The sequence below is a fragment of the Chlamydomonas reinhardtii genome, chromosome 4, assembly GCF_000002595.2.
Source record: "Chlamydomonas reinhardtii strain CC-503 cw92 mt+ chromosome 4, whole genome shotgun sequence".
Taxonomy (NCBI): domain Eukaryota; kingdom Viridiplantae; phylum Chlorophyta; class Chlorophyceae; order Chlamydomonadales; family Chlamydomonadaceae; genus Chlamydomonas; species Chlamydomonas reinhardtii.
In genome coordinates, this window is record NC_057007.1 from 3490844 (window position 1) to 3513510 (window position 22667).

General features: G+C 64.7%; 4 protein-coding genes across 4 annotated transcripts in view; 2 read left to right on the forward strand and 2 right to left on the reverse strand.

The window, feature by feature from the left end:
- CHLRE_04g227900v5 (uncharacterized protein) overlaps positions 1–2177 on the forward strand; it is an 8297-nt gene extending 6120 nt beyond the window's left edge. The window contains exons 9-11 of the mRNA XM_043062044.1: positions 338–476; positions 980–1089; positions 1375–2177. Coding sequence (XP_042925396.1) covers positions 338–476; positions 980–1089; positions 1375–1482 — 357 coding nt within the window. The 3' untranslated portion in view covers positions 1483–2177. The remainder of the gene's footprint in view (positions 1–337; positions 477–979; positions 1090–1374) is intronic.
- A 17-nt stretch (positions 2178–2194) lies between these two features.
- Positions 2195–6750, reverse strand: CHLRE_04g227950v5 (uncharacterized protein). The gene is made up of 11 exons (XM_043062045.1): positions 6324–6750; positions 6020–6091; positions 5712–5779; positions 5338–5437; positions 4963–4986; positions 4566–4599; positions 4197–4287; positions 3812–3888; positions 3609–3652; positions 3083–3408; positions 2195–2732 (listed from the first exon to the last, which is right to left on the reverse strand). The coding sequence occupies exons 1-11, from the start codon at positions 6345–6347 to the stop codon at positions 2720–2722; spliced, it is 873 nt and encodes a 290-aa protein (XP_042925397.1). The 5' UTR covers positions 6348–6750; the 3' UTR covers positions 2195–2719.
- A 620-nt stretch (positions 6751–7370) lies between these two features.
- Positions 7371–21332, forward strand: CHLRE_04g228000v5 (uncharacterized protein). Its single transcript, XM_043062046.1, has 20 exons — positions 7371–7759; positions 7924–8058; positions 8285–8346; positions 8660–10065; positions 10394–10738; positions 10997–11731; positions 12032–12356; positions 12799–12896; positions 13177–13321; positions 13600–13879; positions 14223–14727; positions 15020–16391; positions 16770–16831; positions 17139–17504; positions 17767–17871; positions 18040–18104; positions 18289–18469; positions 18897–18962; positions 19195–19278; positions 19705–21332. Exons 1-20 carry the CDS (start codon positions 7707–7709, stop codon positions 20605–20607), a joined length of 7293 nt encoding a protein of 2430 aa, XP_042925398.1. The 5' UTR covers positions 7371–7706; the 3' UTR covers positions 20608–21332.
- Positions 21333–21334: 2 nt separating this feature from the next.
- Positions 21335–22667, reverse strand: part of CHLRE_04g228050v5 (uncharacterized protein) — a 2436-nt gene continuing 1103 nt past the window's right edge. Inside the window, exon 3 of the mRNA XM_043062047.1 lies at positions 21335–22662. Coding sequence (XP_042925399.1) covers positions 21778–22662 — 885 coding nt within the window. The 3' untranslated portion in view covers positions 21335–21777. The remainder of the gene's footprint in view (positions 22663–22667) is intronic.

Consider the following 22667-nt stretch of genomic DNA (forward strand, 5'->3'; position numbering starts at 1 on the left):
GGGAGGGGGGGAGAGGGGAGGGGGGAGAGGGGAAGGGGTGGAGGGGGTGGACGCGGGAGGGGTCGTTTCTTGCGATTCAAGCGGGGGTGAGGGGGAAGAAGGGCGGGTGCGGTGGGCGTGGGCGGGGTCCGGGAAGACATGTGTTCATTGGGATGGGCTCTGCGCATTTCATCTCATACCTCCATCACACCCCACCCCACCCCACACACGCCCCCTTCCTCCTCCTCCTTCCCCCCCTGGCGACAACTCCACTTCTTCTCATCATTATAAATCATAATTGCCTCTCCCAAACCCCTCCAAAGAAACCTCCCCCGCCCCATCCCTCCGCCTCCCCCAGACCTACTACGGGCACCAGAACAGCTGCAACGGCGTGAGCTTCAACATCCTGGGCACCCAGCTGGCCAGCACGGACGCGGACGGAGTGGTGAAACTGTGGGACACACGCATGACCGCCGAGGTCGCCACCATCAATACCGGTAAGAGATTGTGGCGGATGGGGAGGCAAATAGGGAAACGAAACGAGCGTGCGAGGATCTGGGTCTGGGTCTGGGTGTGGGTGAATGCGGGTGTGGGCGGGACGGCGGAGATTGCCAGCATCAGAAGGGTGTGGTGGGTGGGGGCTAGAGCATTTCCAACTTTTAACTTAACCCAATACCCAGAATTAGAGCGCGGAAGGGGGGGTCGGTTAGTGGGTACGGTGGGTTGGTGTAGACGGTCGACTGTAGCCCTGTATCAGGCCCAAATCTTCACATCTTGATGAGTCTCCAATGTCAACCAACTCCCCCACCCCACCCCCCTACGCCTGCTGTCTACCTCACTACACGTCTCTGTACCATCTGTGCAACCCCTAACCCCCAACCCCCCTGCCCCCACCCCAACCCCACCAACCCCACCAACCCCACCAACCCCTGCCCCCACCCCACCACACCCTGCCCCCACCCCACCACCCCCTGTCCCCACCCACCCCCCCACCCCGCAGGCAAGCACCCCGCCAACAAGTCCTGCTTCGACCGCTCCGGTCAGGTACTGGCGGTGGCGTGCGACGACGGCAAGGTCAAGGCCTACAGCACCACAGACGGAGTGCTGCAGGTGGGGGCGGAGGGCGGCAGTGAGGGCGTGTGCGAGTGTGTGTGTGGGGGGGGGGGGGAGGAAAGTGGGGCCAGGGCGGGGGCAGGGGCGAGGGCGAGGGTGGGGTCGGGCAGGAAGATGGGGGTGCCGACATATCCACGGAGCTATATGGAAGGACTGACTGCCTGGCAACGGCGGGTTCAAGTGGCTCCCCCACACACGTGTGTGCTCCTGGCCGTAGCCCCGCACCCCCAACCCCCTCCCCACAAATCGTTCTTCCCCTTACGCTCTTGTGCCCCACCCCAGGCGGAGCTGGCGGGCCACGAGGACGCGGTGCAGGCGGTGCTGTTCGACCCGGCGGGTCAGTACCTGGTCAGCTGCGGCTCAGACAACACCTTCCGCCTGTGGTCGTGAGGAGGGGAGCGGGAGGAGGACGAGGAGGAGGAGGGTGGTGGAGGAGGGTAGTGGAGGAGAAGGAGGAGGAGGGTGGTAGAGAGAAACTGGCGTTGTCTCTCCGTTCCCTTGCGCGGAAGGAGGGAGGGCAAGGGTGGAAGGTCGGAAGACGGTTGAAGGGCGCGCGACCCGACGGCAGCCTCAGCCTTAGGCGTGCTGCTGCTAGCGGGAAGTGTGCAAGGCAGGGACCCCGGTCCTCTGCTACCCTGGACTCTGCCGCGGGCAAGCCGTGGGGAGCAGGGGAGGCTGCTGGTCTGCAGGCTCGGGGTAAGGGGGCTAGGAGAGTGTCGTGCAAACAACATGTCTGCGGGATGCAGAGGGCTGTAAGATTGCTTGTGATCAACGTAATCTTCCATGGGCGTGGGTCATGGGCGGTTTGGTGTGTCCGTTTGAGGTGTTGGAAACTGTGAGTTTGGTGATTGCGTTTGCGCGTGCGGCAATGGGTGCATACCGGTGATGTACCTGTAAGATGGGGGCCAGCATGTAGCCCGCGCCACGGGGCATCCTGCTGCAAGGACCTACCCAGGGGTGAGCTGCTTTCCTGTGGTGTCGCATGGGCCCAACTTCCGACTACCAGCTACGTGTGGGCGGTGTGTGTTTGGGCACACGGTGCGAAGGCACGTTCACGGTGAATACGTGTGTAATGACGGCATCCAGCAGCCCACGCCCCTTTTCTGGATTTTGAGCCACTTCCAGGACAACGGACCATATTGCAGAGAGGAGGATTCCGCCACGGCCGCCACTCCCTACAATGCCTGCTGCATCTTACGCACTCCCAGCCACAGCCACAGCCACAGCCCGCATGCAAGTCGTAGGACAGCGACCCCCCACACCTCACCGGGCACCTGCCACCCCACACCGCCACACTGCCGGTACGACAGCTAGCCACACCCACGCCTGCAAGATCAGTACCGTAGTTCATGCACCGCGGCTGGGCCGCTGGGCCGCCTTGCCACCATGTTACAACACTCAATAGCTAGCTGCGTTATCACAGCATCGCCATTCATCGTCATTCATTATAGCAGCATGCAGTACAGTTGAGGCATCGCAGTCATGTACGAGCGAGCTTGAGTCATTCCGATACGCAGTCGTGGCTACAATACAGCAGTGTTCTCGAGCAATGCAGTATGTTGCTCCCCCACTCTTCCTGACACTCCAAAGCCCCGTCATGCTCTTGTCTATCCAGTGTTGCCCGCTGCTACTGTAAGCGCCTGCAGCAGTGGGCGACCAGCACGGGCAGCGCATGCCGCCGCAGCCAACAGCGGTCACCCGCAGGTAGGTGGTGAGGTTGGGCTGCATCATGAGCGCGCTGACCAGCGAGGTGCCGTCGCACGGATGTCGTCATCCAGGCTGCTGCTGCTGCTGCTGCTGCTGCTAGAGGTGCCGCCACTGGTGCCGCTACTGCTCCCAGAGGTGGACAGCCCAACCTAGCCAGCCAGACCCAACCGCCTGCAACCCTACGTATCGCACACACATACACACACATACACACACATACACACACATACACACACATACACACACATGTGCCGTCGCCGTGCTCTTACTTCAGTGCTCCTACCGCAGAGAGCTCTCACCACGCAGGCCGCCGCCGCCTCCGCCGCCGCCGCCTCCGCCGCGGCCGCCCCCGCCGCCGCCGCCGCCCCCGCCCGCATCCCCAGCCTGGAAGGCCTGCACACGCCCGCCATTGCGCGCGACTGCCCCTCTGCCACCACGGTCCTTGCTGCTGCCGCCCATCTCCTCCTCCTCGTCCTCCTCATCTTCCGCAGCGGCGGCGGCCTGTGGCTCCAGGCGGCCCTCTGACACCGCTGCCGCTGCGGCCGCCTTGGTAACGCCATGGCTGCCGCCGCCCGCGGCCCCACGCTCCAGCGCGCCCTCCAGTCGCACCTGCTCGCATCGGCATCGTAGCAACGGGGCCCTTGTAACTCGATGCGTGGAAAGCAATGCGGATGCCCTGGTCCTGTTTAGATTTGGAGAGCACGCGGGCGTGCCTGTCCTTGTGTAGTGCTTGCATTCTCTGTTTGAACCATAACCCACACCCATCCGCCTGCCCGCTCCCACGCAGGCCTATGGGCTGTCGGACTCACCCACAGCCGGAAGCGTGTGAAAACGGTGATGGGAAGTGTCGTGCCTGCAAGGGTGAGAGGGCAGGGGTCGGGGGTTTCTAGGCATGAGAAGCTGGGGAGCAGGGCATGGGGGCAGGGACTGCACGTCCCAGCCCAACCTCCCCTCCATCAACACCATGCAACATGGAGACACCCGCCCGCCCGGCCCTGCGACGTCGACGCACCGAACAAGGCGATCGCCATTGCAATGCAGGTGCCAACCGTAATCCAGAAGGTTCGCATGGGGTGTATCACGAAGATTCTGCAGGACGTGAAGCGAGGGAGAGGAGGATGTTGTGGAGGAAGTGAAAGGGACATGAGAACCGGGCATTTGGGGAAGGGGCAAGGCACAGAGGGCACCTACATCTCTGCCCCTACCGGATAGGTGCCCCCTCCCTCGCCTCCGCCTGGCTGCGGCTGCTACATCCCCACGCACCCTTTCCCCCCACCCTTACCCCCACCACCCACCCCCCCGCCCGCACTCGCTCGCCTGCAAATCCGCCCACACGTGCTGGCTGAAGCTCAAGTTATCCCAACGAGCGCCGACTTAATGCCCACACGCACACTCACGTGCACAGCACGCTGAGCAGCAGCATCACTACACTGCCCGCGAACAACCCCGCCACGGCGTCAAACACGCCCGCAAAGCCCAGGATGAAGTCTGCACAGGTAGGATGAGGCAGCAGTGATAAACACGTAGAAAGCGAGGAATTGGTGGGTGGGTAGGTGGGCGGGTTAGTAAGAGCCTTGCTTGGAGCCAGCACGACATAATAGGTTGTTTGGAAGGCATCGTTTAAAGGGCGGAAGGCGGGGGCGGAGGTTGGGATGCGGTCTAGAGTCAGCCCAGCTCGTCCATCTCTCTGCCCGCCCCGGCGGCGGCCCACCATGCATCCAACCTCCCTGCCTGCTGTACACAGCGCTGCACAGAGCCTCCCTCACCTCGCTCATCCCGGTGTGTGGTGCAGTAGTCCACCTGAGGACGGCAGGTCGGGCGGGCGGCAGGGCGGGTAGCAGAGGTTGATGAAGTACGCATCATTCAGGTCAAACCGCAGGTCAGCCGCAATGATCAAGGCGCCCCCGCCCTTGGCCCCGCCCCGCCCCGACCGCAAGCATGTGATCGCGGCCGCGGCCTCACGCCAGCCCAGTTCCGGTCCCAGCGGCAGACTGCCCTGACACCCCCACTCCCCGTGCCCACTCCCTGTTGCCTGGTCTTGATTTGTATGGGGTTGGTTTCGGTCACCCCAACATACATAACACCCCCCACCCTACACACACACACACACACACACACACACACACACACGCTCATCCGACACAGCCCACGCGGCCTGCCCACCTCGTGGAACACGACGTTGAACATCTGCACGGGCGGCGGGGGGTGGGAGGCAGGAATGTAAGAAGCTGGGCGTTCGATTGCTGGTGAGTATCTAGGAGGACCATTTCCACCCCCACCCCCCCGCCCCCGGGCTTCCCATTCCTCCCGAGCGCCCCTATGGCGCGTGAGCCATTGCGTTTAAACGTCAGCCATCCCCTAACACGTCCTGTCGTTGGGTCTTCGTGGTCCCTGGTTTCCCTACTGGAATGATGAGCGCAACCCCCCTCTCCGGCCTCCCCTCCGTGCCCTCCCCTCCACTCCCCTGCCAACCCCCATTCACCCCGATTGTTTCCTTACGGAATTGGTTCAACGTTAAACCCCCTTCATCCCCCCCACCAGGCAGAACAGGCTCATGACGAAGCTGAGGATGCCCGCCACGTTGGCGAACTCCAGCGCGATGGCGCGACTGCTGCCGGGCTCCAGGGGGGTGTCAGACCTGTGTGTGTGCGTGTGTGTGTTAAAAAACAACAAAACGAAGCCCGCGTTCGTGTGTTTGCGTGTGTGTTTGTGTGCGTCTGTGTGTGTTTGTGTGTGTCTGTGCGTGTGTGTTAGGATAGGTAGGAAAGCGCAAGGTTGTTCACAATTTAGCGTACAGCCCGGCCCTTTTGGAAACCAGGTGGAGGCCCGGGCCAGGGGGGGCGGAGGCAGGGGGGGGGCCCTGCGACGCCACAACCACAATGAACGTTCAGTGTCGGACTTGGCGCGACTACCTGGCAGGGTTGCCGATGTTGGAGTAGGTGAAGGTCATGAGCAGCGCCGATACCAGCGAGGTCGTGTTCTGTGTGTGCACGTGTGTGTGATTGGGGGTTGGGGTGGGGGGCGTTGGGGCCGGCAGCGGGGCTCGGCTTCGTTTATTTTGTTTCTCAGTGTGCATGCACGATGTGCAGGTATGCATGCCCATATGGGTGCCTTGTCACCCTTACTGAACCTTACTGAGACGCGCCCCCACACCACCGTGCACAGCACCCTTAACCCACTCCACCCCGCCCCACCCTGCCACTCATCAGTCATCACTCACCCACAAGTTGTTCAGTCGCTCCTTGGCCGGGCTCACTCCCGCGCTGTACGCCACACGAGCCCAGATACTGCCCTGCATGTGTGGACATATGATGTGTGCACATATACATGTTTGTGTGTGTGCGTTGCATTTGACCAGCGTGCTCGAGGCGGGGTCGTTGCAGGCGCGCAATCACATGCACGCGTGTACTGTAGGGGGGTACGGCAGCGGCATGCTCCATCCCACCCCGCCTCCAGGGTTTCCTGCCCCAGCCACAGCCATTATAAACGGCATGCGCCCCCAATCCCCCGTGGCCCTAGCAGACCTTAGATCCATAGCCGCGAGCCATCCGGCCCAAAGGCGGCAGGTCCGCATACGATGCCAGGAGTGGGTCGGCTTCGGGACGCCAGCCTGCTCGTTCCAGGTGTTCTATAGCGCCTGACTCCCGCGAGACCTCCCCAACATGGCAACCCGAGCCCTGGTCACTGGGCGAGACCGCTTGGCCGCGGTGAATTCCAAAGTTAACCATGCCGACCCGTCTCGCTCGCAGGCCCGTCTTGCACTACTCGTGAGTTCAGTTAACAACTGCGAGGTTTCTGTGCTTATTGCTGTTGCTTCAAGTCAAGTTTAAAAGACTGCAGTTCACTCGAGAAGGTCACAACAGTGACTCGGACTTCGAGGACAGACTCTGTCCGCTGCAGGATGTGGAGCTGATCATCTAAAGATGGATTATATTTACTACAGCTACTTTGTCAGCCGGCTGGCTTCTCCGTATTTCCTGCGATCGTGGGGTGACCCCCTGGCCGTACCACAGATGGCGGTAGTTGGACTGACATGTGACACGGCGGACTCTGAAGCTGCGGCGATGTTATGGCGCGATCGGGGCATCAGATGCTCAGCGGCGAGGGTTTTGCGGACTGAGCAGCGATGGATGCTGCCATGCGCAGGCAGAGCCTGGCTGCTGCTTCACGCGGGGGCTCAGCCCGAGCAGCCAATTTGACGTCCACAGGTGTGAAAATGCACCTGTGGCTTTTTGCTGGGAAGGACATAGCCGCGGGCCCTTGGCAATGTTTCATGCATCCCTCGGGAGCACGTCATTTCTTCGGGCCCCTGGCACACAACCATGTAACTTGTGCGTGTGCAAATCAGCCGACAGTGTCTCCTCACAGTATGACTTTAATTGTTTGCTGGTAACATTCTTTCTTTGGTGCCAGGTGCTGTGGGATGACCATTCACGACATCGGGCGGACGGCACGAACCCGTATACCAGTGTGCCGCGCAGCCCTTGGCAGCCCCCGGACTCGCGCCAGCCGCCTAATGCCTTCCTTCCAGTGCTCCTAAAAAACAGCCCAAGTTGGCTTTCAGTACCGATAACACGTACGCTTCTATTGCAGCCACCCTCGCGCAAGCGTTTCGCGCGTTAGCGCGCAGGTCAGCGCGTGCATGCCGGCAGGCAAAGGTGAAAAGGAAACCACTAATCGCGAATCTTAAAAGCAATAGCAAACATTTAATAGCACCCAAGGCCGCAGTGCAGCTGCAAAATGAATAGGAGCTGCAGACCGCAGAGCTGTCGCAGCAAAGCAGCTATAGAATGCAGCTTATGATATAACATGATAAATTGCTTTATCGGACAGTAGGAGTCGCGGTTCCAGGGACTGGCTCTGCGCGTTGAGCGGCGTTCTCGGAGCCCTGGCTCTGTCCTGCCATGATGCGGCCAGAGGAGCAATTTCATGACTACACACTCGCCTCGCAGCTTGAGAGGTGCGGTTGGCGACTGCACATAGAACCAGGGCTTTCTCCCCTCAGCCCTGTCCCCCCCTTCCACACCCCCTTGCCCCTACACCGACTCGAGTCGGCCTGCCAACCCACCTTCCCACCAACTCCCTGTCTCCGTATGCATACCACAATGCTCTCTACATCCACAGGTTCGTGGCCGCCATCGAGCAGACGCTGGTGACGTGGCAGCGCACCGGCCTGCCCGACATCATCACTCGCGGCTACCGGGCTCGCATCCGCGAGCAGCCCAGTCAGGTCAAGGTGGTGGCCAGCCTGAAACACAGGTGCGCAAGGATAGAGGTTCGAGGCTGAAGGCTTGAGTGGGGAGGGGGTTTGTGAGGGAGGTGCTGAAACGAGCGGTGTAGGGTTCGGCGGGTGGGGCAATGGGGTTGCAGAGCACTGGGGGCACGGGGTTGTGAGCGTGCCTGTAGCGTGTGTTGACCTCTGCAAACCCGCTGTTTCACTCAACACAGACCACCCGCACCCCCCCGAACACACACGCACACGCAGGCTGCCCTGGCGCCGTGAGCCCTACATCCTGCAGCTGCACCTGCCCACAGCCCTGGTGCTGGGTGAGTGGGATGTGGGGAGGGGGTGGATGGGGGGAGCTGTGCCCAGGCCCAATGAAAGTCACATCATCATCATCAGTGGGTGGGTAGTGAATTTCAGGACCCAAAGCACGGGCGTGGGTGAGTTGGGGGTTTGGGGGGGGGCTGTGTGGGCGAGGGGGGCGGTAAGGGTGGGTGGAAGCTACAGGTGGTGGGCCTGGGTGAGGGATGTGTGGGGGGCTGGGCCATGCCTGCTGAAGTGATGATGGTGCCGATGCGGTGTCAGCAACCCCCATCCTCAACCCCCACCCTGACCTACATGCATGCGTGCGTGCAGGCAGCGGCGGTGTGTCGCCCTACCAGGTGGCCCCGCCGCGGGCCGCACTGCCACCCGCGGCAACGCCGTCGCAGCCATCGACCGTCACTGCCAGCGCCACGGGAACGGCCGCTGCCTCTCCAGCTGCTGCTCCTGGTGCTGCTGCTGCTGCTGCTGCTGCTGCTGCTGCTGCTGCTGCTGCTGCTGCTGCTGCTGCTGCTGCTGCTGCTGCTGGCGCCTCCACTGGCGCGCCACAGGCGACGGCCCGGGCCAGCATCGTACAGCCGGGTGGGCTGGAGGGGCCGGAAGGGCTGGAAGGGCCGGAAGGGCCGGAAGGGTTGAGAGGACATGCGGGAGGGGGGTCACAGATCACTGGTGACACTTCTGGGGTCGCGGCCGCGGTGGTTGCGGCGGTCACGCCGCCCAAGGCCAGGCCGGCGGTGGCGGCAGGGGCACGCAGCAGCGGTGCACAGCCGTCACAGCAAGCAGCGGGTGAGGCCGCCGCCGCCGCCGCCGCTGCAGGCTCAGAATCCGGGCGAGGCGATGGTGGCGGTGGCGGTGGCGGCGGCAGTGGCGGCGGCGGTGCAGGCGTCGGTTCCGCGATGGCGGCGGCGGCGGCACCGCCGGAGGAGGTGGATCCAGATGAGGGCTGGGAGGTGGGCGTGGATCTCGACATGAGCGACCTGCTGTCGCGGATCGACACCATCGTGGACAGGGACCTGGATCTGGATCCAGATTCTGGAGCGGACTCCGGAGTAGAATCCAGATCTGCAGAGGCGGAGCCGGCTGGGACGGCGGCGGCGGCGGCGCCGGAGCGTCAGCCGCGGGCGAAGCCCGGGGCACGTTTGGAGCAGGGCGGGCGCGGGGAGCGGGGTGAGCGGGGGGACGGCGGCGGCGGCGGCGTGCGTGCGGTGCAGGCGCGGGGGTCTGAGCGGGACGTCAGCGAGAGCGTGGGCCTGAGGAGGCGGAGCGGCGGCGGCGGCGGCGGCTCAGGGGCAGGAGCTGGAGCTGGGACCTCAGGGGTTGAGTCAAGGGGTGAGAGGAGCAGCAGTGCTGCGGGGGTGGGGGCGCCAAGCCCTATTAGCGCCAGTGCCAGCCAGGACGCGGCGGCGTCCGGCCCCACACACCACGCCGCCTCTGGCTCTGGCCCTTCAAGTGCTTCAACACACACCGCCGCCGCTGCCGCGACGGCTCCTCAGCTGCAGCTGCAGCAGCTTCTGCATCTCGCCGCGGTCAGTCCCAACGGCGGCAGTAGCAGCTTCAGCTTCAGCGGCAGCAGCAGCGGCGCCGGCGGCAGTAGCAGCGGCGCCGGCGGCAGTAGCAGCCTGCCCTGGTGGCTGCCCACCTTCCAGCACCGGCTGCAGCGGTGGTTCGGGCTGGGAGCCTTCCTGCTGTTGCACCCCGCCAGCTACAGCCGCAGGATACTGGTGAGGCGGGGACGGCGGGTAGGGGAGAGGGATGTAGCCGTTCATGTGAATGGAGTGATGGGGGAGGGGCCATGGGGCATTCTTTGCACCATGAGGCGTAGAATACAACCGTTTGGGGGAGCATGCGACGTTCTCGGGAGGTTGATTCTTCCATACCGATGCAACGGATTAGCTAGCAATGAGTATCGGCCATGCCTCTCTGGTATCTACAGCCCCCCGCCCCACCCTTCCCCGCTTCCTTAACTAATCATGAATGTAACCCCCCCACACACACACTTTTAATTAATCATGAATGTAACACCCCCCCCCCCCACACACACACACACAGGACGAGGCGGAGGCGGGCACTCTGCTGGGCGCCGCGGCTGTAGCACTGCGCGCGCCCGCCTCCGCCTCCGAGGCGGGCCGCAGCGCGGGGCTGCTGGGCTGCCCGCTGCTACTGCCGGTGCACGACGGGCTGCGGGACGCGTACTGGGGCGTGGCGGTGCTGCCGCCGGCGCCCGTGCAGCCGCCGCCGTCGGCGCTGGAAGGAGAGGGAGGAGGAGGAGCAGGAGGAGGAGGGGCAGCAGGAGGAGGGGGAGGGGGAGGAGTGGCGCCGCCGGGTGGATGGGGGTGGCCGGGCGGGACGCTGCACCTGCGGACTGACAGCGTCCACATCAGCAGCCCACCCCGGGTGAGTCGTGGTGATTCATTGAGCACAATTTGTCGTGCAGTTGGTAATAGGCAGGGCACATCCGTGCCTAGTTAACAACCCGACCTAGTCCAGCCCCAGACAACTACATGTCACGACACCAACACCGTGACACTTGTCCTCCCGCATACATACACACATATAACATCGTGACTCTTTTCCCCCTGTACGATTGTGCCTGGCTTCAGCTTCGCTTGTTATACATAATCATGAGTGTAACCTCCCCCACGCGGCACACAGGCCCTGACGCAGCTGCCCTCGCAGCTGGCCGCATTCGCCGAGCAGCTACTGCCCTTCAGCCCCACAGCGGCTGTAGCGTGCCGCGCCGCGGCGGCGGCGCTGGAGGCGCCCGATGCAGCCGACGGGTTCCAGCCCCAACCCCCAACCCAGAAACCCCCGCGCGTGTCTCTCAGCTGGTCGGCCTGCTTCTGCTACCGTCTACCCGGCAGGCGACCCGGGCACCGACTGGCGGCACAGGTGGCGAGATGGGCGGCGGCGGCGGACGCAGCGGAGGCGGCGGAGGCGAACGCGGCGGCGGCGCAAGCCGTTGCGGGGAGGGAACAACAGCAATCGCAGCAGCAGTCACAGCAGCAGCAGCCACCAGGGGTGGTGTTGGACGCCTGGCGGCACATGTCGGCGCCGGCGGGTGCGGCGCGAGCTGAGGCGGAGGTGGCGGGCAGCGGCTCGGGCGGTCAAGACGCCTCCGGACCTACCGCCGCCGGCCTAGGCGGTTGCGACGCCGCCGCTGGCGAGGACGGTGTGGTGGTGGTCCCGACGGAGGAGGAGGAGGAGGAGGCGGCGGGCGGCGGGGGGGCACTGGAGGAGGAGGTGCAAGACGAGGAGGGCGGCTTCTACGGAGCGGGGGCGGCGGGGGGAGGGCCAGGCGGGGGGAGAGGAGGAGGAGGAGGAGGAGGAGGCGGAGGCGAGGGCGATGCGTGGGATGTGGGCGCGCCGTGGCACCCGTGGGCTGTGCAGGTGAGGGAGAGGAAGGGGGGCGGGAGAGGGAGTTGGAAAGGCAGGAGCGAGGCAGAGGGAGCGTGTCCTGTTGTGTGGTTTTGCCACGCACCTCGCACTACCGAATCAAGTTGTAGGGTGCCGTCCTCAACAGGCTTGCTCTGTCCTTGTGTGTGCATGCGCTGACGTATATGTGTGGATGTGTTTGCTGTTTAAAGAATTGCTGCTGCCGTCTACACCTGTACAAATACCGTACTCCCGACACACACACACACACACACACACACACACACACACACACACACACACACAATCATGCAGGTGGACCCCGTGGCGTGCCTCGAGCTGGATGTGGCCTGGGACCACCTGCCCGTGCCCCTCACCCCCGGCCCCACCCCCGGACCCCGCCTGCTGCTACAGCCTACTCCGCTACAGCCGTCTGCGGCCTCAGCTGCTACAGCCAGCGGGCAAGGCGGCAGTTGCGGCAGTAGCGGCGGGGGCGGCGGCGGCTGCCGGTGGCTGCTGCACGCGCTGCAGGGCGGCACGGGCGGCTATGGCGGGCCGGGGCGTGGCGGGGGGCTGGGCGGGTTGGTGGGGCTGCGGCCGAGGGACACAGCTCGGCGACACGTGGAGTTGCAGCGAGCAGGTGTGTGCGTGTGTGTGTGTTGTGTGTGTGTTTGTGTGTGTGTGTGTGTGTGTGTGTGTGTGTGTGTGTGTGTGTGTGTGTGTGTGTGTGTGTGTGTGCGTGTATTAGAATGCCGCCGAGGGGAAGGGGTCAAGACTCGAGACCGTGCGTACAGAGCATGTGTGTATCGTGGTGGGTATGGCCTTGCGTCGCTGTTATTTACCGGGAGGGCGCGACGACGAGCAGCGGGGCGTGGCAATGCCACTCACCTACCGCAATGCTACGGTACCTGCTCGAACCCATGCCATATAGAACATGCGTTAGAACTGCGGACCTACGGTAGTAGCAGCCAGGAGACAGGGCATATCAAAGCACCTGGTGGTGTGTAACGGCACATGACAAATATGGTTACTAATCTTAACTCAAAACCCGAATTCCTTCCCAATTCCTGTCGATGGAGCAGGCGCGGACTGGTTGTGGAGCGCCCTCGCGGCGGAGTCCTGGCGCCGCCGCGGGGGCCAGCCGCCGCCCACAGTGACACCCGTGTCAGCGGCAAGCCAGGTGTGTGTGGCGCTGTGTGCTTCATAACGTATGTTATGGTTCTTGTTTGGTGTGTGTGTGTGGGGTCACAACTCCCAGAGAGAGAAGCAGAGAGACAAGAGAGATACAAGCATACACGGCAAACAAACTGGAGTAACCAGTCTCCCTCTCCTCTTACACTGCCCCCCCTGCCAAACCACAAAAATCTCACAGGTGGGCCCCGAAACAGTGCACCCTGTACCGCTTTCCCAACCATCTTTGCACCCCACCCTCCAAACCCCCCAACCCCCCCTAACCACAGGTGGGCCCCGGCTCCTTCACGGTGATGCTGTCCACGCTGCTGACCGGCCGCAGCCTGGCGGCGGCGGCGGCCGACGTGTCCGAGCTGGCGGCACCCGAGTGGTGGGAGGCGCGCGGCTGGCCGCTGCCGCCACTGCCGCCGCCCTGTGAGTGGGGTGGTGGGGATGAGGCATGGCGGTTGGTGTTTGTATGACGCGTTTCAGCTGTTTGACTGGCAGAGTGTGTGGAGTGGGTGCGTGAGCGGGCTGCGTTTTGTGGGGATGCAGGGGTGCAATGGGGACCAGGGCGGGCATGCGGCCGGGCAATACAGGACGCCGGCGTGCCGAATGGCCATACCCGCCCTCGTTTACCCCACTCAATCCTCTCAATTCGCCCCCCTCAAAACACCCCCACTTACACCCACACGCACACGCCCCAAACACAGACGTGATGCAGGACGTGCTGCAAGACCTGTTCAACCACTCGGCGCCGCCGCCACCGCCCGACGAGGGCTCGGCCGCGCCCTCCCGGGCTGCCCCTGCCTCCTCCGCCTCCTCCACCGCCCCCTCCTCCGCCGCCGCCGCCTCCTCCTCCGCCCCCTCCTCCACCGCCGCCTCCGCCCCCTCCTACGACCGCACGGCTCCGCTGCAGGCGCTGCTGAGCCGCCTGGCGCTGCATGCGCTGCTGTTTGGAAACGCGCGGGCCGTGGCGTGGCTGTGGCAGAGGTGAGGGGGAGGGAGGGGGGGAGAGGAGAGGCAGGCGGGGTGTGTTTGCGCGCGTCTGTTTGTGTGTGTGTGTGTGTGGGGGGGGTAGATCATTGTGTCCATTTGTGTTTCCGAGCAGGGCAAGATGTGAACCTATAGTGCGCCTTATGGCAGGGTGCTGCACCGTGCGCGGACTTGATAGCTCCAAGTCGGTGGTGGTTGTTGCCAACGCAAATACCGTACATACACACACGTGCACACACCCCATGCGCCCACGCCCGCTGCCAAGCATCCCCTGCCCGCTGCCCTCCCCCTATTGTGCTCTAAGCACCCCGTGCTCCACCCCACCCCGCTGCCCGCCAAGGTTCGTGCGGGAGTTGCGGTTCGGTTGTTGGGAGGTGGACCGCCAACTGCCGCGCATGCCGCGACCAACCGCCGCCTCATCAACCGCCGCCCCAACCGCCGCCGCCGCCGTTGCAACTAACACTACGGCGGCGGCGCAGCGGCCGGGCTGGTCTCGAGGCGTGCCGCAGGCCAACCAATTCAGGCTTTCCGGGGCAGGCACTGTCACTGCTGCTGCCGGTGCTACTGCTGCTGCCGGTGCTACTGCTGCCTGCGAGTCTGAGTCAGGCAGCTCCGACGCGTCCTCCTGCTGCGACACAGACGGCGAGGGCGCCGGCGGCGGCAGTAGCAGCAGTGGCCAGCACGGCAGTAGCAACGGTCAGCATGGCAGCGGCGGCAGTAGCAGTAGCGCCCGCAGCCTCCGGGCGGTGGAGCGGGTGCTGCTGCGGGCGCGGCAGGATGAGGGCTGGGGGCAGGAGCCGCCGGCACCGGCACTGCGCCACTCGCTGTTGCATCAGAAGTTGCAGGTGTGCGTGTGAAGGGGTTTAGGGTTTGTGCGTGTGGTTGTGCTTGTATGTGTGTGCATGCGTGTGTTCAACAAATTCATACGGAACAACTCCGCCATACACGCGCATGTGTGTGTGTGTGTGTTAAACAAAGAATCAAACGGAACAATTCCGCCATACACGCGTGTGTGTGTGTGTTTAAAGCGTATTCCCCCGCGTCTCCTGCCCTTCCTGCGCTTTACCCGGATGCCACCACGCCCTCCACGCCCACCCACGCGCCCACCACCATTGCCTGGCCCGCACGCCCCCACAGGTCTTGGACATTTGTATCCACCGGCGCAAGGCCCTCGCTCGTCAGCGACACCTGGCGGCGGCGGTTGAGCGCCAGCGGCGGCAGCAGCAGCAGCAACGCCACCTGGCGGCGCTGGCGGCGCTGGCCGGCGCTACTGCCGGTGCTACTGCCGGCAAGGGTGGTGGCGGCGGCGGTAATGGCAGTAGCGGCAGCCGAAGGGCGGTCGGAAACGGCGTGGCAGCGGGAGGAGGGGAGGGGCAGGGGGAGGAGGCGGCGGGGGACGATGATGCGGGGTGGTGGGACGAGCTGTCTGACAACTGGTCTGACGTGGCGACGCCGGCCAGGGCGCCAAGAGGGGGCGGCGGCTGGTCGGCCTCCGCCACGCCCGCAGCAGCACCAGCAGCAGCAGCAAACGGTGGTGGTGGTGGGGTGGAGCGTGCTGCTTCCGGCGAGGCAGCAGCAGTAGCAGTAGCTGCAGGAACTGCAGCAGCAGCAACAGCAGCAACAGCAGTAGCACCGGGCGGGGACAACGACGGTGAAGAGGAGGGGGAGGCGGAGGGGGAGGGGGAGGGGGGATACGCCATCCGCACACGCACACGCAAGGCCCGCCGACCCGCCCTGGCAGGGCCCGCCTCCCCCACCCGCCACACCCCCGCCACCGCCGCGGCTGTCGCAGCAGGCGATTTTGCCGCGGTCACGCCACCCGGCGGCGCCGCCGCCGGCGTTCCAGCCGCCGCTGCTGCTGCTACAGCCGCTGCTGCTGCTGCCGGCGCCGTCAGCGGCGCCGCCGTGGAATTGAGCGAGGTGGATGGGGTCCGAGCGCTGCGTTTCGACTCACCTCCAACGGCTGCAACAGCCGGCGGCGGCGGCTCGGCCGGGGGTGCTACAGCCGGCGCGGCGACGGCGACGGCTCCGCCGCCGCTGGCGCCGGTTCGGGCGATGGGCTCGCAGCAGTTGCCGCTAGCTACAGCCGCCAGTGGCGCCGACACGGAAGCCTACTTTAGTGCGTCTGGCGATGAAGAGGCAGCGGGGGGCGAGGAGGCTGCGGCAGGAGCAGTAGCAGGGGCAGGAGCAGTAGCAGGGGCAAGTGAGGGTGAGGGCGAGCCAGGCGCACCAGAGCTGCCACTGCCACCGCGGTTGCCACCGCCGCCAGCTGCGTACAAGCAGCAGCAGCTACTGCCGCCAAAGGCGCCGGTTTCCCACCCTCTAACCAGCGCGCCACGGCCGCCGCAACAGCAGTCGCAACAGCAGCCCCAGCAGCAGCCGCAACACGGGCGGAGTCGGCGCCGGCTGCGGGTGCCGCTGACGCAGCCGGGCCCGGTCCTGAGTGAGGACCGCATGAGCGAGCGGGCGGCGGCGCTGGAGCGGCTGCTGCTGGCGGGGCACACACAGGGTGGGTTTGGGTTTGGGCGTGGGTCTGGGTTTTGGGATTGGGGTCGGATGGTGGAGAGGGATTCGGTCACGGGGAGCGCTGGGACAGGGTAGGTGGCAGGTCGGCGTAACCCCGTAGCGTGCAGCGTATTCCCAGAACCCAGCATCCAGTTTGCAACGTCAAGGCAAGATTGCGCGGCTGTCATAACGCCGGGGTTGCTGTACCGCGACTTCGTTGACTTGCTGGCAGGCTGGGGGTGGGTGGGCCTGGTAGTCCGGTTGCTTTCGCTTCCGAACCATCATAGACCTTCGCGTGTGAATGCCACTCCCGCTACCGCCCGGGACGAACGACTCCGCCTCCGCCCAACGCACCCTGGATCCAACCCGCAATGCTCCACAGGCGGCGAGCTGGCCTGGAAGATGAACAGCGAGCAACTCACTTCCGACATGTCCGCATTCAAGGTGGGATTTGGGTCCCATGCCAAGTTGCCATGACCTCGCAAGTTGCGTTACTGCTTCCTGTCGCCTGCCGTCAAAGGCACACGTTCGCTTGCTGTGTTACCTGCTGTAAACCTGCTCCCACTGCTCTGCAACCCCCACCCCCCGCAACAACCGCCCCGACCCCCACCGACACCTCTGCCTGTGGTACTTGGTATCTGGTCTACCGTCTACCACTTTCTTAAGTAGTCATAAATGCACTCCCACCCACCCCCTGGCTACGCCTTCACTTCTGAAATAATCATGCATGTACCCCCCCCCCCCCCAACAGGCTGCAAACCCGGGCGCCTCATTTGTGGACTTCCTCTCCTGGTACTCGCCCAAGGACGTGGTGGCCGTGGATCCACGGGATCCAGAGGAGCCCGTGGATCCATCACGCACAGATCCACTCGCAGATGCTGGATCCAGAGGATCCGGGCTCGGCGGACTTGGATCTGAAGTTGCTGGTGGCGGAGGCGTGCGCGTGTCTTCCCGCATGGCGCCCTCCGCAACTGCCGGGCCCCCGGGGCCGGGGCCGGCAGTAGCAGCAGGAGCAGGAGCAGCGGCAGTAGCAGCTAGGGCAGAACCCGCCAACCCCTGGCACCGGCTGTGGCAGGGGGTGCAGCCGTGTCCGGCATGGCAGCAGAAGCCGCTGCAGGTGCGCGTTGGACGTGGGTGTGTGCTGCGATTGGTTGGGGCAGCAGGCACAAGTTAGGCAACAGTAGCGGGGGCAAGGCAACAGCAGGCAACACAGCCATGATGAAGTGGATGTGAATGTTGGCGTCCGGAGATGGCTGGGTGCTGGGCGCTGGGTGCTGGGCGCCGGGCGCTGGGCGCTTCGTGGCGCGGTTCGGGTCCTGGGTACCGCACCGACATACGTGTGTGTGTGTGTGTGTCCCCATGTGTGCCCGTACACACAGGACCCGGGCCTGGAGGGGGAGCGGGTGCTGCACGAGCTGGAGGTACTGCCGCCAGCCCACCTGTACGACTGCCTGCTGGGTACGGCACTGGCGGGCGCCGTACAGGTACGGGCAAGGGGGCTGGAAGGAGCAGGGGGCGGGTACGTTCACGGTTTCGGTGTTTTGTGCGTGTACGGCCGTACGGCACAAGGAAGGGATGTTTTGATTGTTCGTGTGCATATGCTTTGACGTGTACAGCTGTACGGTGTGTGTGTGTGTGCGTGTGTTGTGCAGCTGCTGGCGGCTTCCGAGGGCGGGCGGCTACCCCCGGTGGCGGCGCTACTGCGGCAGTACGTGCGGTGAGAGCGAGCAGGCTGTGTGGGGGCTTGCCAATCAAAGGCATAGGAGTTGAGGCGCCTGCCAATCAAAGGTGGTGTGTGGCTGGCAACCTCAAATAGTCACGTCGCCCACATTGGCACGCGCCTTACTCACCGCCGCCTTTGACTCGCCGTACTCGCTGTCGCTTACTTGTGATCGGTTCAGAATTTCTGCCCCCGTCATCCGGCGGGGCTGTAGCCTGGTCATTAACACCGCGGCAGGCGCGGCGGCGGCGGCGGCCGAGGCGGCGGCGGAGGCGGCGCCATGCGCAGGAGGAGGTGGCGGCGGCGCGCCTGGCACGCCAGGGGGCATGTGGGCGGGCGGGCTGGGTCAGCAGTCGGCGCAGGTGCGTGGCGCGTGTGTTTTATTTTTGTTACGGCAATGTAGTAACGCTGCACACATCTTGGACACGCCGCTCCCACCGCTGCCGCTCTGGCCGCCCTGATCCGGCCTCGCTGCCGACATGCCGCCCGGTTGCCCATTCCAGATGACCTGAATACCGTACAAAATACCCTCTCCGTAACTCCATCCCAAACTGCCTTCTCCCCAAACGCGCACCCACTGCCATTGCCTGCACTCGCACATTGCTTTCCTTTCTTGCTTCCTTGATGTTTGTCCTGTATGTCGTATTCTAGAATGACCCCAAAAGCGCCGGCTCAACAGAGCCTATTACTTGCGAGTCATTCCATCCCCTCATATAGCGAGAATGTGGTAGAGGTCGATATACAACACTGTAAACCTTTGCCATTCTGCGTTTTTTGTTTCCTCCGCAGGCGCTGGTGGGGTGGGAGGACGCCGAGTTGGAATACCTGCTGGCGGAGTTCCACTACCTGGAGCAGGTGGGGGGGGGGGGGGCCCGGGGGAAAAAGGGGAAAACATGGGGGTTCCCAAGAGCGTGCCTGGGTTTCGTGTGCGTGCGTGCCTCGCGGACGCATGTTGCGCTGCCTTGCCTGTGCCTGAATTCATTCTCACGCCTTGATGCCGTGCTTTGTCGGTGCGTCCTCCACATGCGTCACCACCACATGCGTTGCATGCGTTTGCCACATGCGTTCGCCACATGCGTCGCCCCAGGCGGTGGTGTTGGGTGAGAGCCTGGTGCGGCGGCTGCCCGGCAACAGCCAGCTGGCGGCGCAGCTGATGGAGGCCACACTGCAGGTAGGTGTGGTGGGTGTGTCGGTGAGGGGGGGGTTACATTCATGATTAATTAAGGGGGGGGAGGCCCCAGGGGGGCAGGGGAGGAAGGGTGTGTGGCAGGCGGCGGCAGGCTTATAGGTGGACGATAGGGCCTTGCATGCCCCACTGCTTTTTGCTCATGGACACAACTACACACACACACACACACACACACACACACACACACGGAGCTCGGTAACCGGCGTAGGTATTGGTCCGTAATTGCGCACGCGTGTTCAGCGGCTTTGTTCCGTTTGTTTATGTGTTTAACACACACACACACACACACACACACACACACACACACACACACACACACACACACACACACACAGACACACACGCACGCGCACACACACGACTATTTAGAAGACGCTTAAACACACGCACGCACACGCACGCACACAGGGCGTTGCGGGTCTGGAGGAGGGTCGTGTGGTGCGGCGGCCGGCCGTGTGGGTGGACCACCCCACGCGTCGCCACGCCCTGGCGTGTCTGATGGCAGGCCGCTGCCCGCCCCTCGCACCGCCGCCCCGCCAGCACAGCACGGCTAGTGCTACTGCGGCTGCGGCTGCGACGGGCGGTGGCAGTAGCAGCAGTGGCAAGAGCAGCAATGGCAGTAGCAGTGATATGGTGATGGATGACGCTCTGTGGCCGGAGCCGGTCAGTCGGGAGTGGCTGCTGCGGGCGCGGCAGGCGCTGGCAGGGCCGGCGGCGGCTGTAGCACGGCAGCGGCAGCAGCGGCTCTCGGCGGCAGGGGGAGGGTCGGCTGGACAGACGCAGCAGCAGCAGCAGCAGCAGGAGGAGGAGGAGGAGGAGGAGGAGCAGCAGGAGGAGGAGGCAGCAGCAAGGACGTACCAAGGCGCTGCGGCAGGAAAGGCGCGGGCGGCGGCAGTAGCACGGACTCGCAGGAGCAGTGGCGGCGACGGCGGCGGCGCCGGCGCCGGCGGCGAGGGCGCTGGGGAATTAGGAATCAGCAGCAGCAATAGCAAGGGCGGCGGTCGCAGTAACAGTAGCGGCGGCGGCGTGGGGCCCGCTGCTGCTGCTGCTGGGGGAAGGAAGCTCGGTGCGGAGAGGATTGCTCGCGGGAGCACAGGCGGGGGCGCGGCCGCGGCTGCGGCGCTGGAGGGCGGTGGTGGCGGCGCGCCGACGGCTGGGGCTGTTGCTGCTGCTACTGCCGGGGGTCGTGGCGGTTCTGAGGGCGACAACGCCGTGGATGGGGGCGGCTGTAGCTGCACCCACCGGTTTTATGTGCTGGCGGCGGGTGGGGAGATGCGCGTGGCAACTGCCATATGGCACACGCAGCAGTAGCAGCAGTCGCAGCAGTAGCAGCAGTGGCAGTGGCAGTGGAGGCAGCGGCAGCAGTAGCAGTGGCAGCAGGAGGAGTGGTGGTTCCCGCGTCTGAGTAATGCTGACGGTCCCTCACCGGGTTCGCGAGCAGAGGGAGCAGCAGTAGCAGCGGCAATAGTAGCAGTAGCAGTAGCAGTAGCAGTAGCAGTAGTAGCAGTAGCAGTAGTAGCACGTCGACTTTGGCCGCGAAGCGTATGATGTCTGCCCCGCCCCAGGGCGCGCGGTAAGGTGTGGTGAGGGATGCTCTGGGTTGAGGATGCGGGATGTCCCTGCAGAGGTGCCCAGAGTGGGGCCCACTTGGGTGCTGTGATGTGGTGTGGTGTGTGAGTTCAGCAAACGCTGCTGCCTTGAAGGGTGGGGGGCCATCAGGGGTGTTATGTCGGTGCATGATACTGGGTCCTTCGACTTTCGTTTCCGTGTGACCTCCCCGACTGCATTGTTTGTTTTCTCTTGAACCCGCCCGCCCGCCCTGTCGCCTGCGGCGTGCTTGTGGGTCGTGTTTGGGTTCAGTTCTGGTTGTGTCGGTTCGACTGTTTGTTGCCTCGCGGGTGCTTCAGCTGCCGTGTCGAGGCATGGAGCGAGAGACGCCTTACGGCCACTAGGTCAAAGTGAACAGGGGGGTTGGGGGTCTAATCGCTTGGCGAACTGCGAACTGAACCGGACGGCTTGCGATTGCAACGGTCATCATCGTTCACGACCGTTGGGGCGGTCAACCACTCTCTGGGCCGCTCGGCCCTGCTTGGCGCTTCAGGCAGTTCACGCACCGACGCACCGTTCATGGCCGCTGGCACGGTCACGGGCATGTATGGCCGGTGGCCCAGGCGCCCTGCATAAACACGTCACCGCCTTGCCATCACCGTCTTACAGTCACCGTGCAGCCATGAAGGCAACCACTGCAATGCGAAAACTGTGAAGGCGCTGGCAGACAAAGCACTCGCCGCGTCTCTGCGTTTTGCTGCACTCACATAAATGTAACGTCTTCTTTTGCAAGTCAACGGACACAGCCGGGCTCACGTGACTCATTGCCACGACCATTACCTCGCCGAACAGCCCCCAACCTCCAACCTCCAATACCCCTAGCCCCCAGCCCCTCGCTCCTCCCCACCTCGCTTGCATCCCTTAATCTGTCAATCACCACCCACGCATCGTGGCAGACGGGAACAGTGCCGCCGTTCGCACGACGGTCCGCATGGACGGCGGCGGCGGGCCACGGCGCGCAACCCGCTGCGGCACCGGCGGCTGCGGCGGGGCTGCGAGTGAGAATGGAGAGACAGGGCCCTGGCCCGCCGCCGGCGCAGAACTGCCACCCTCCACGCCAGCCGCGCCCGCAGCCGCACCCTGTTGCGCACCCACTCCGCCCGCCGCGTCCGCGCCCACCGCCAGCGCCGCCGCCGCTGCATCCCGTGGGGCGCCTGCTGTAACCGCCATACTTGCCGCCGCTGCCGGTGCCGCAGCTGCTGCTGGCCGCCCCCGGACAGCAGTCCGCGTATTGCTAGGGCCGCCCTCGCCGCGCTCCTGCTCCTGCTCCTGCTCTGTCCCTGGCTCCAGCACCGCCTGTGCCGCCGGCTGCAGCCCAAGCAGCAACGTGTGCGGCTGAACCACCAGCACCGGAGCCGCCGCCGTCCGCCGCCGCGGCCTGCGATCCTGCTGGTGGCTGTGGCTTTGGTGGTGGTGGCTGTGGTGGTGGCTGTGGTGGTGGCGGTGTAACACGTCCTCGCTTCGCAGGCCGCCTGCCCCGAGGCGGCTGGCGCTGGCGGCGCCGCCGCTGCCGCTGGCGATGCTGGCGGTCGAGGTGCCGCCGGTAAATCCGCCATGGCTGGTGCCCGTTCCGCTGGCGTTGCTGCTAGGCCCCGGGTTTCCGTTGCTGCTGCTGCTGCTGCTAGGGCCGCCGGCGTCCGCGCCATGGAACCGTGGGCTGTTGGACAGGGCAGTCGAGGCGGCGGAGGCCGGCGCTGAGGCCGCAGGCGACGGCGCAGCCGTTGCTGCGGCGTGTGTCGCACCCCTGGCACCCCTGCCCTCGT

Coding starts and splice junctions, on each gene's coding strand:
- CHLRE_04g227950v5 (XM_043062045.1), bottom strand. CDS start 6,347: ATGGCTCGCGGCTATGGATCTAAG. Junction 3,889..4,196: donor CTGCTCAGCGTGCTGTGCAC/GTGAGTGTGCGT, acceptor CACGTCCTGCAG/AATCTTCGTGATACACCCCA. Junction 3,653..3,811: donor AATGGCGATCGCCTTGTTCG/GTGCGTCGACGT, acceptor TCACCCTTGCAG/GCACGACACTTCCCATCACC.
- CHLRE_04g228000v5 (XM_043062046.1), top strand. CDS start 7,707: ATGCGGCCAGAGGAGCAATTTCATGACTACACACTCGCCTCGCAGCTT. Junction 12,897..13,176: donor CCGTGTCAGCGGCAAGCCAG/GTGTGTGTGGCG, acceptor CCCTAACCACAG/GTGGGCCCCGGCTCCTTCAC. Junction 13,880..14,222: donor GTGGCGTGGCTGTGGCAGAG/GTGAGGGGGAGG, acceptor CTGCCCGCCAAG/GTTCGTGCGGGAGTTGCGGT.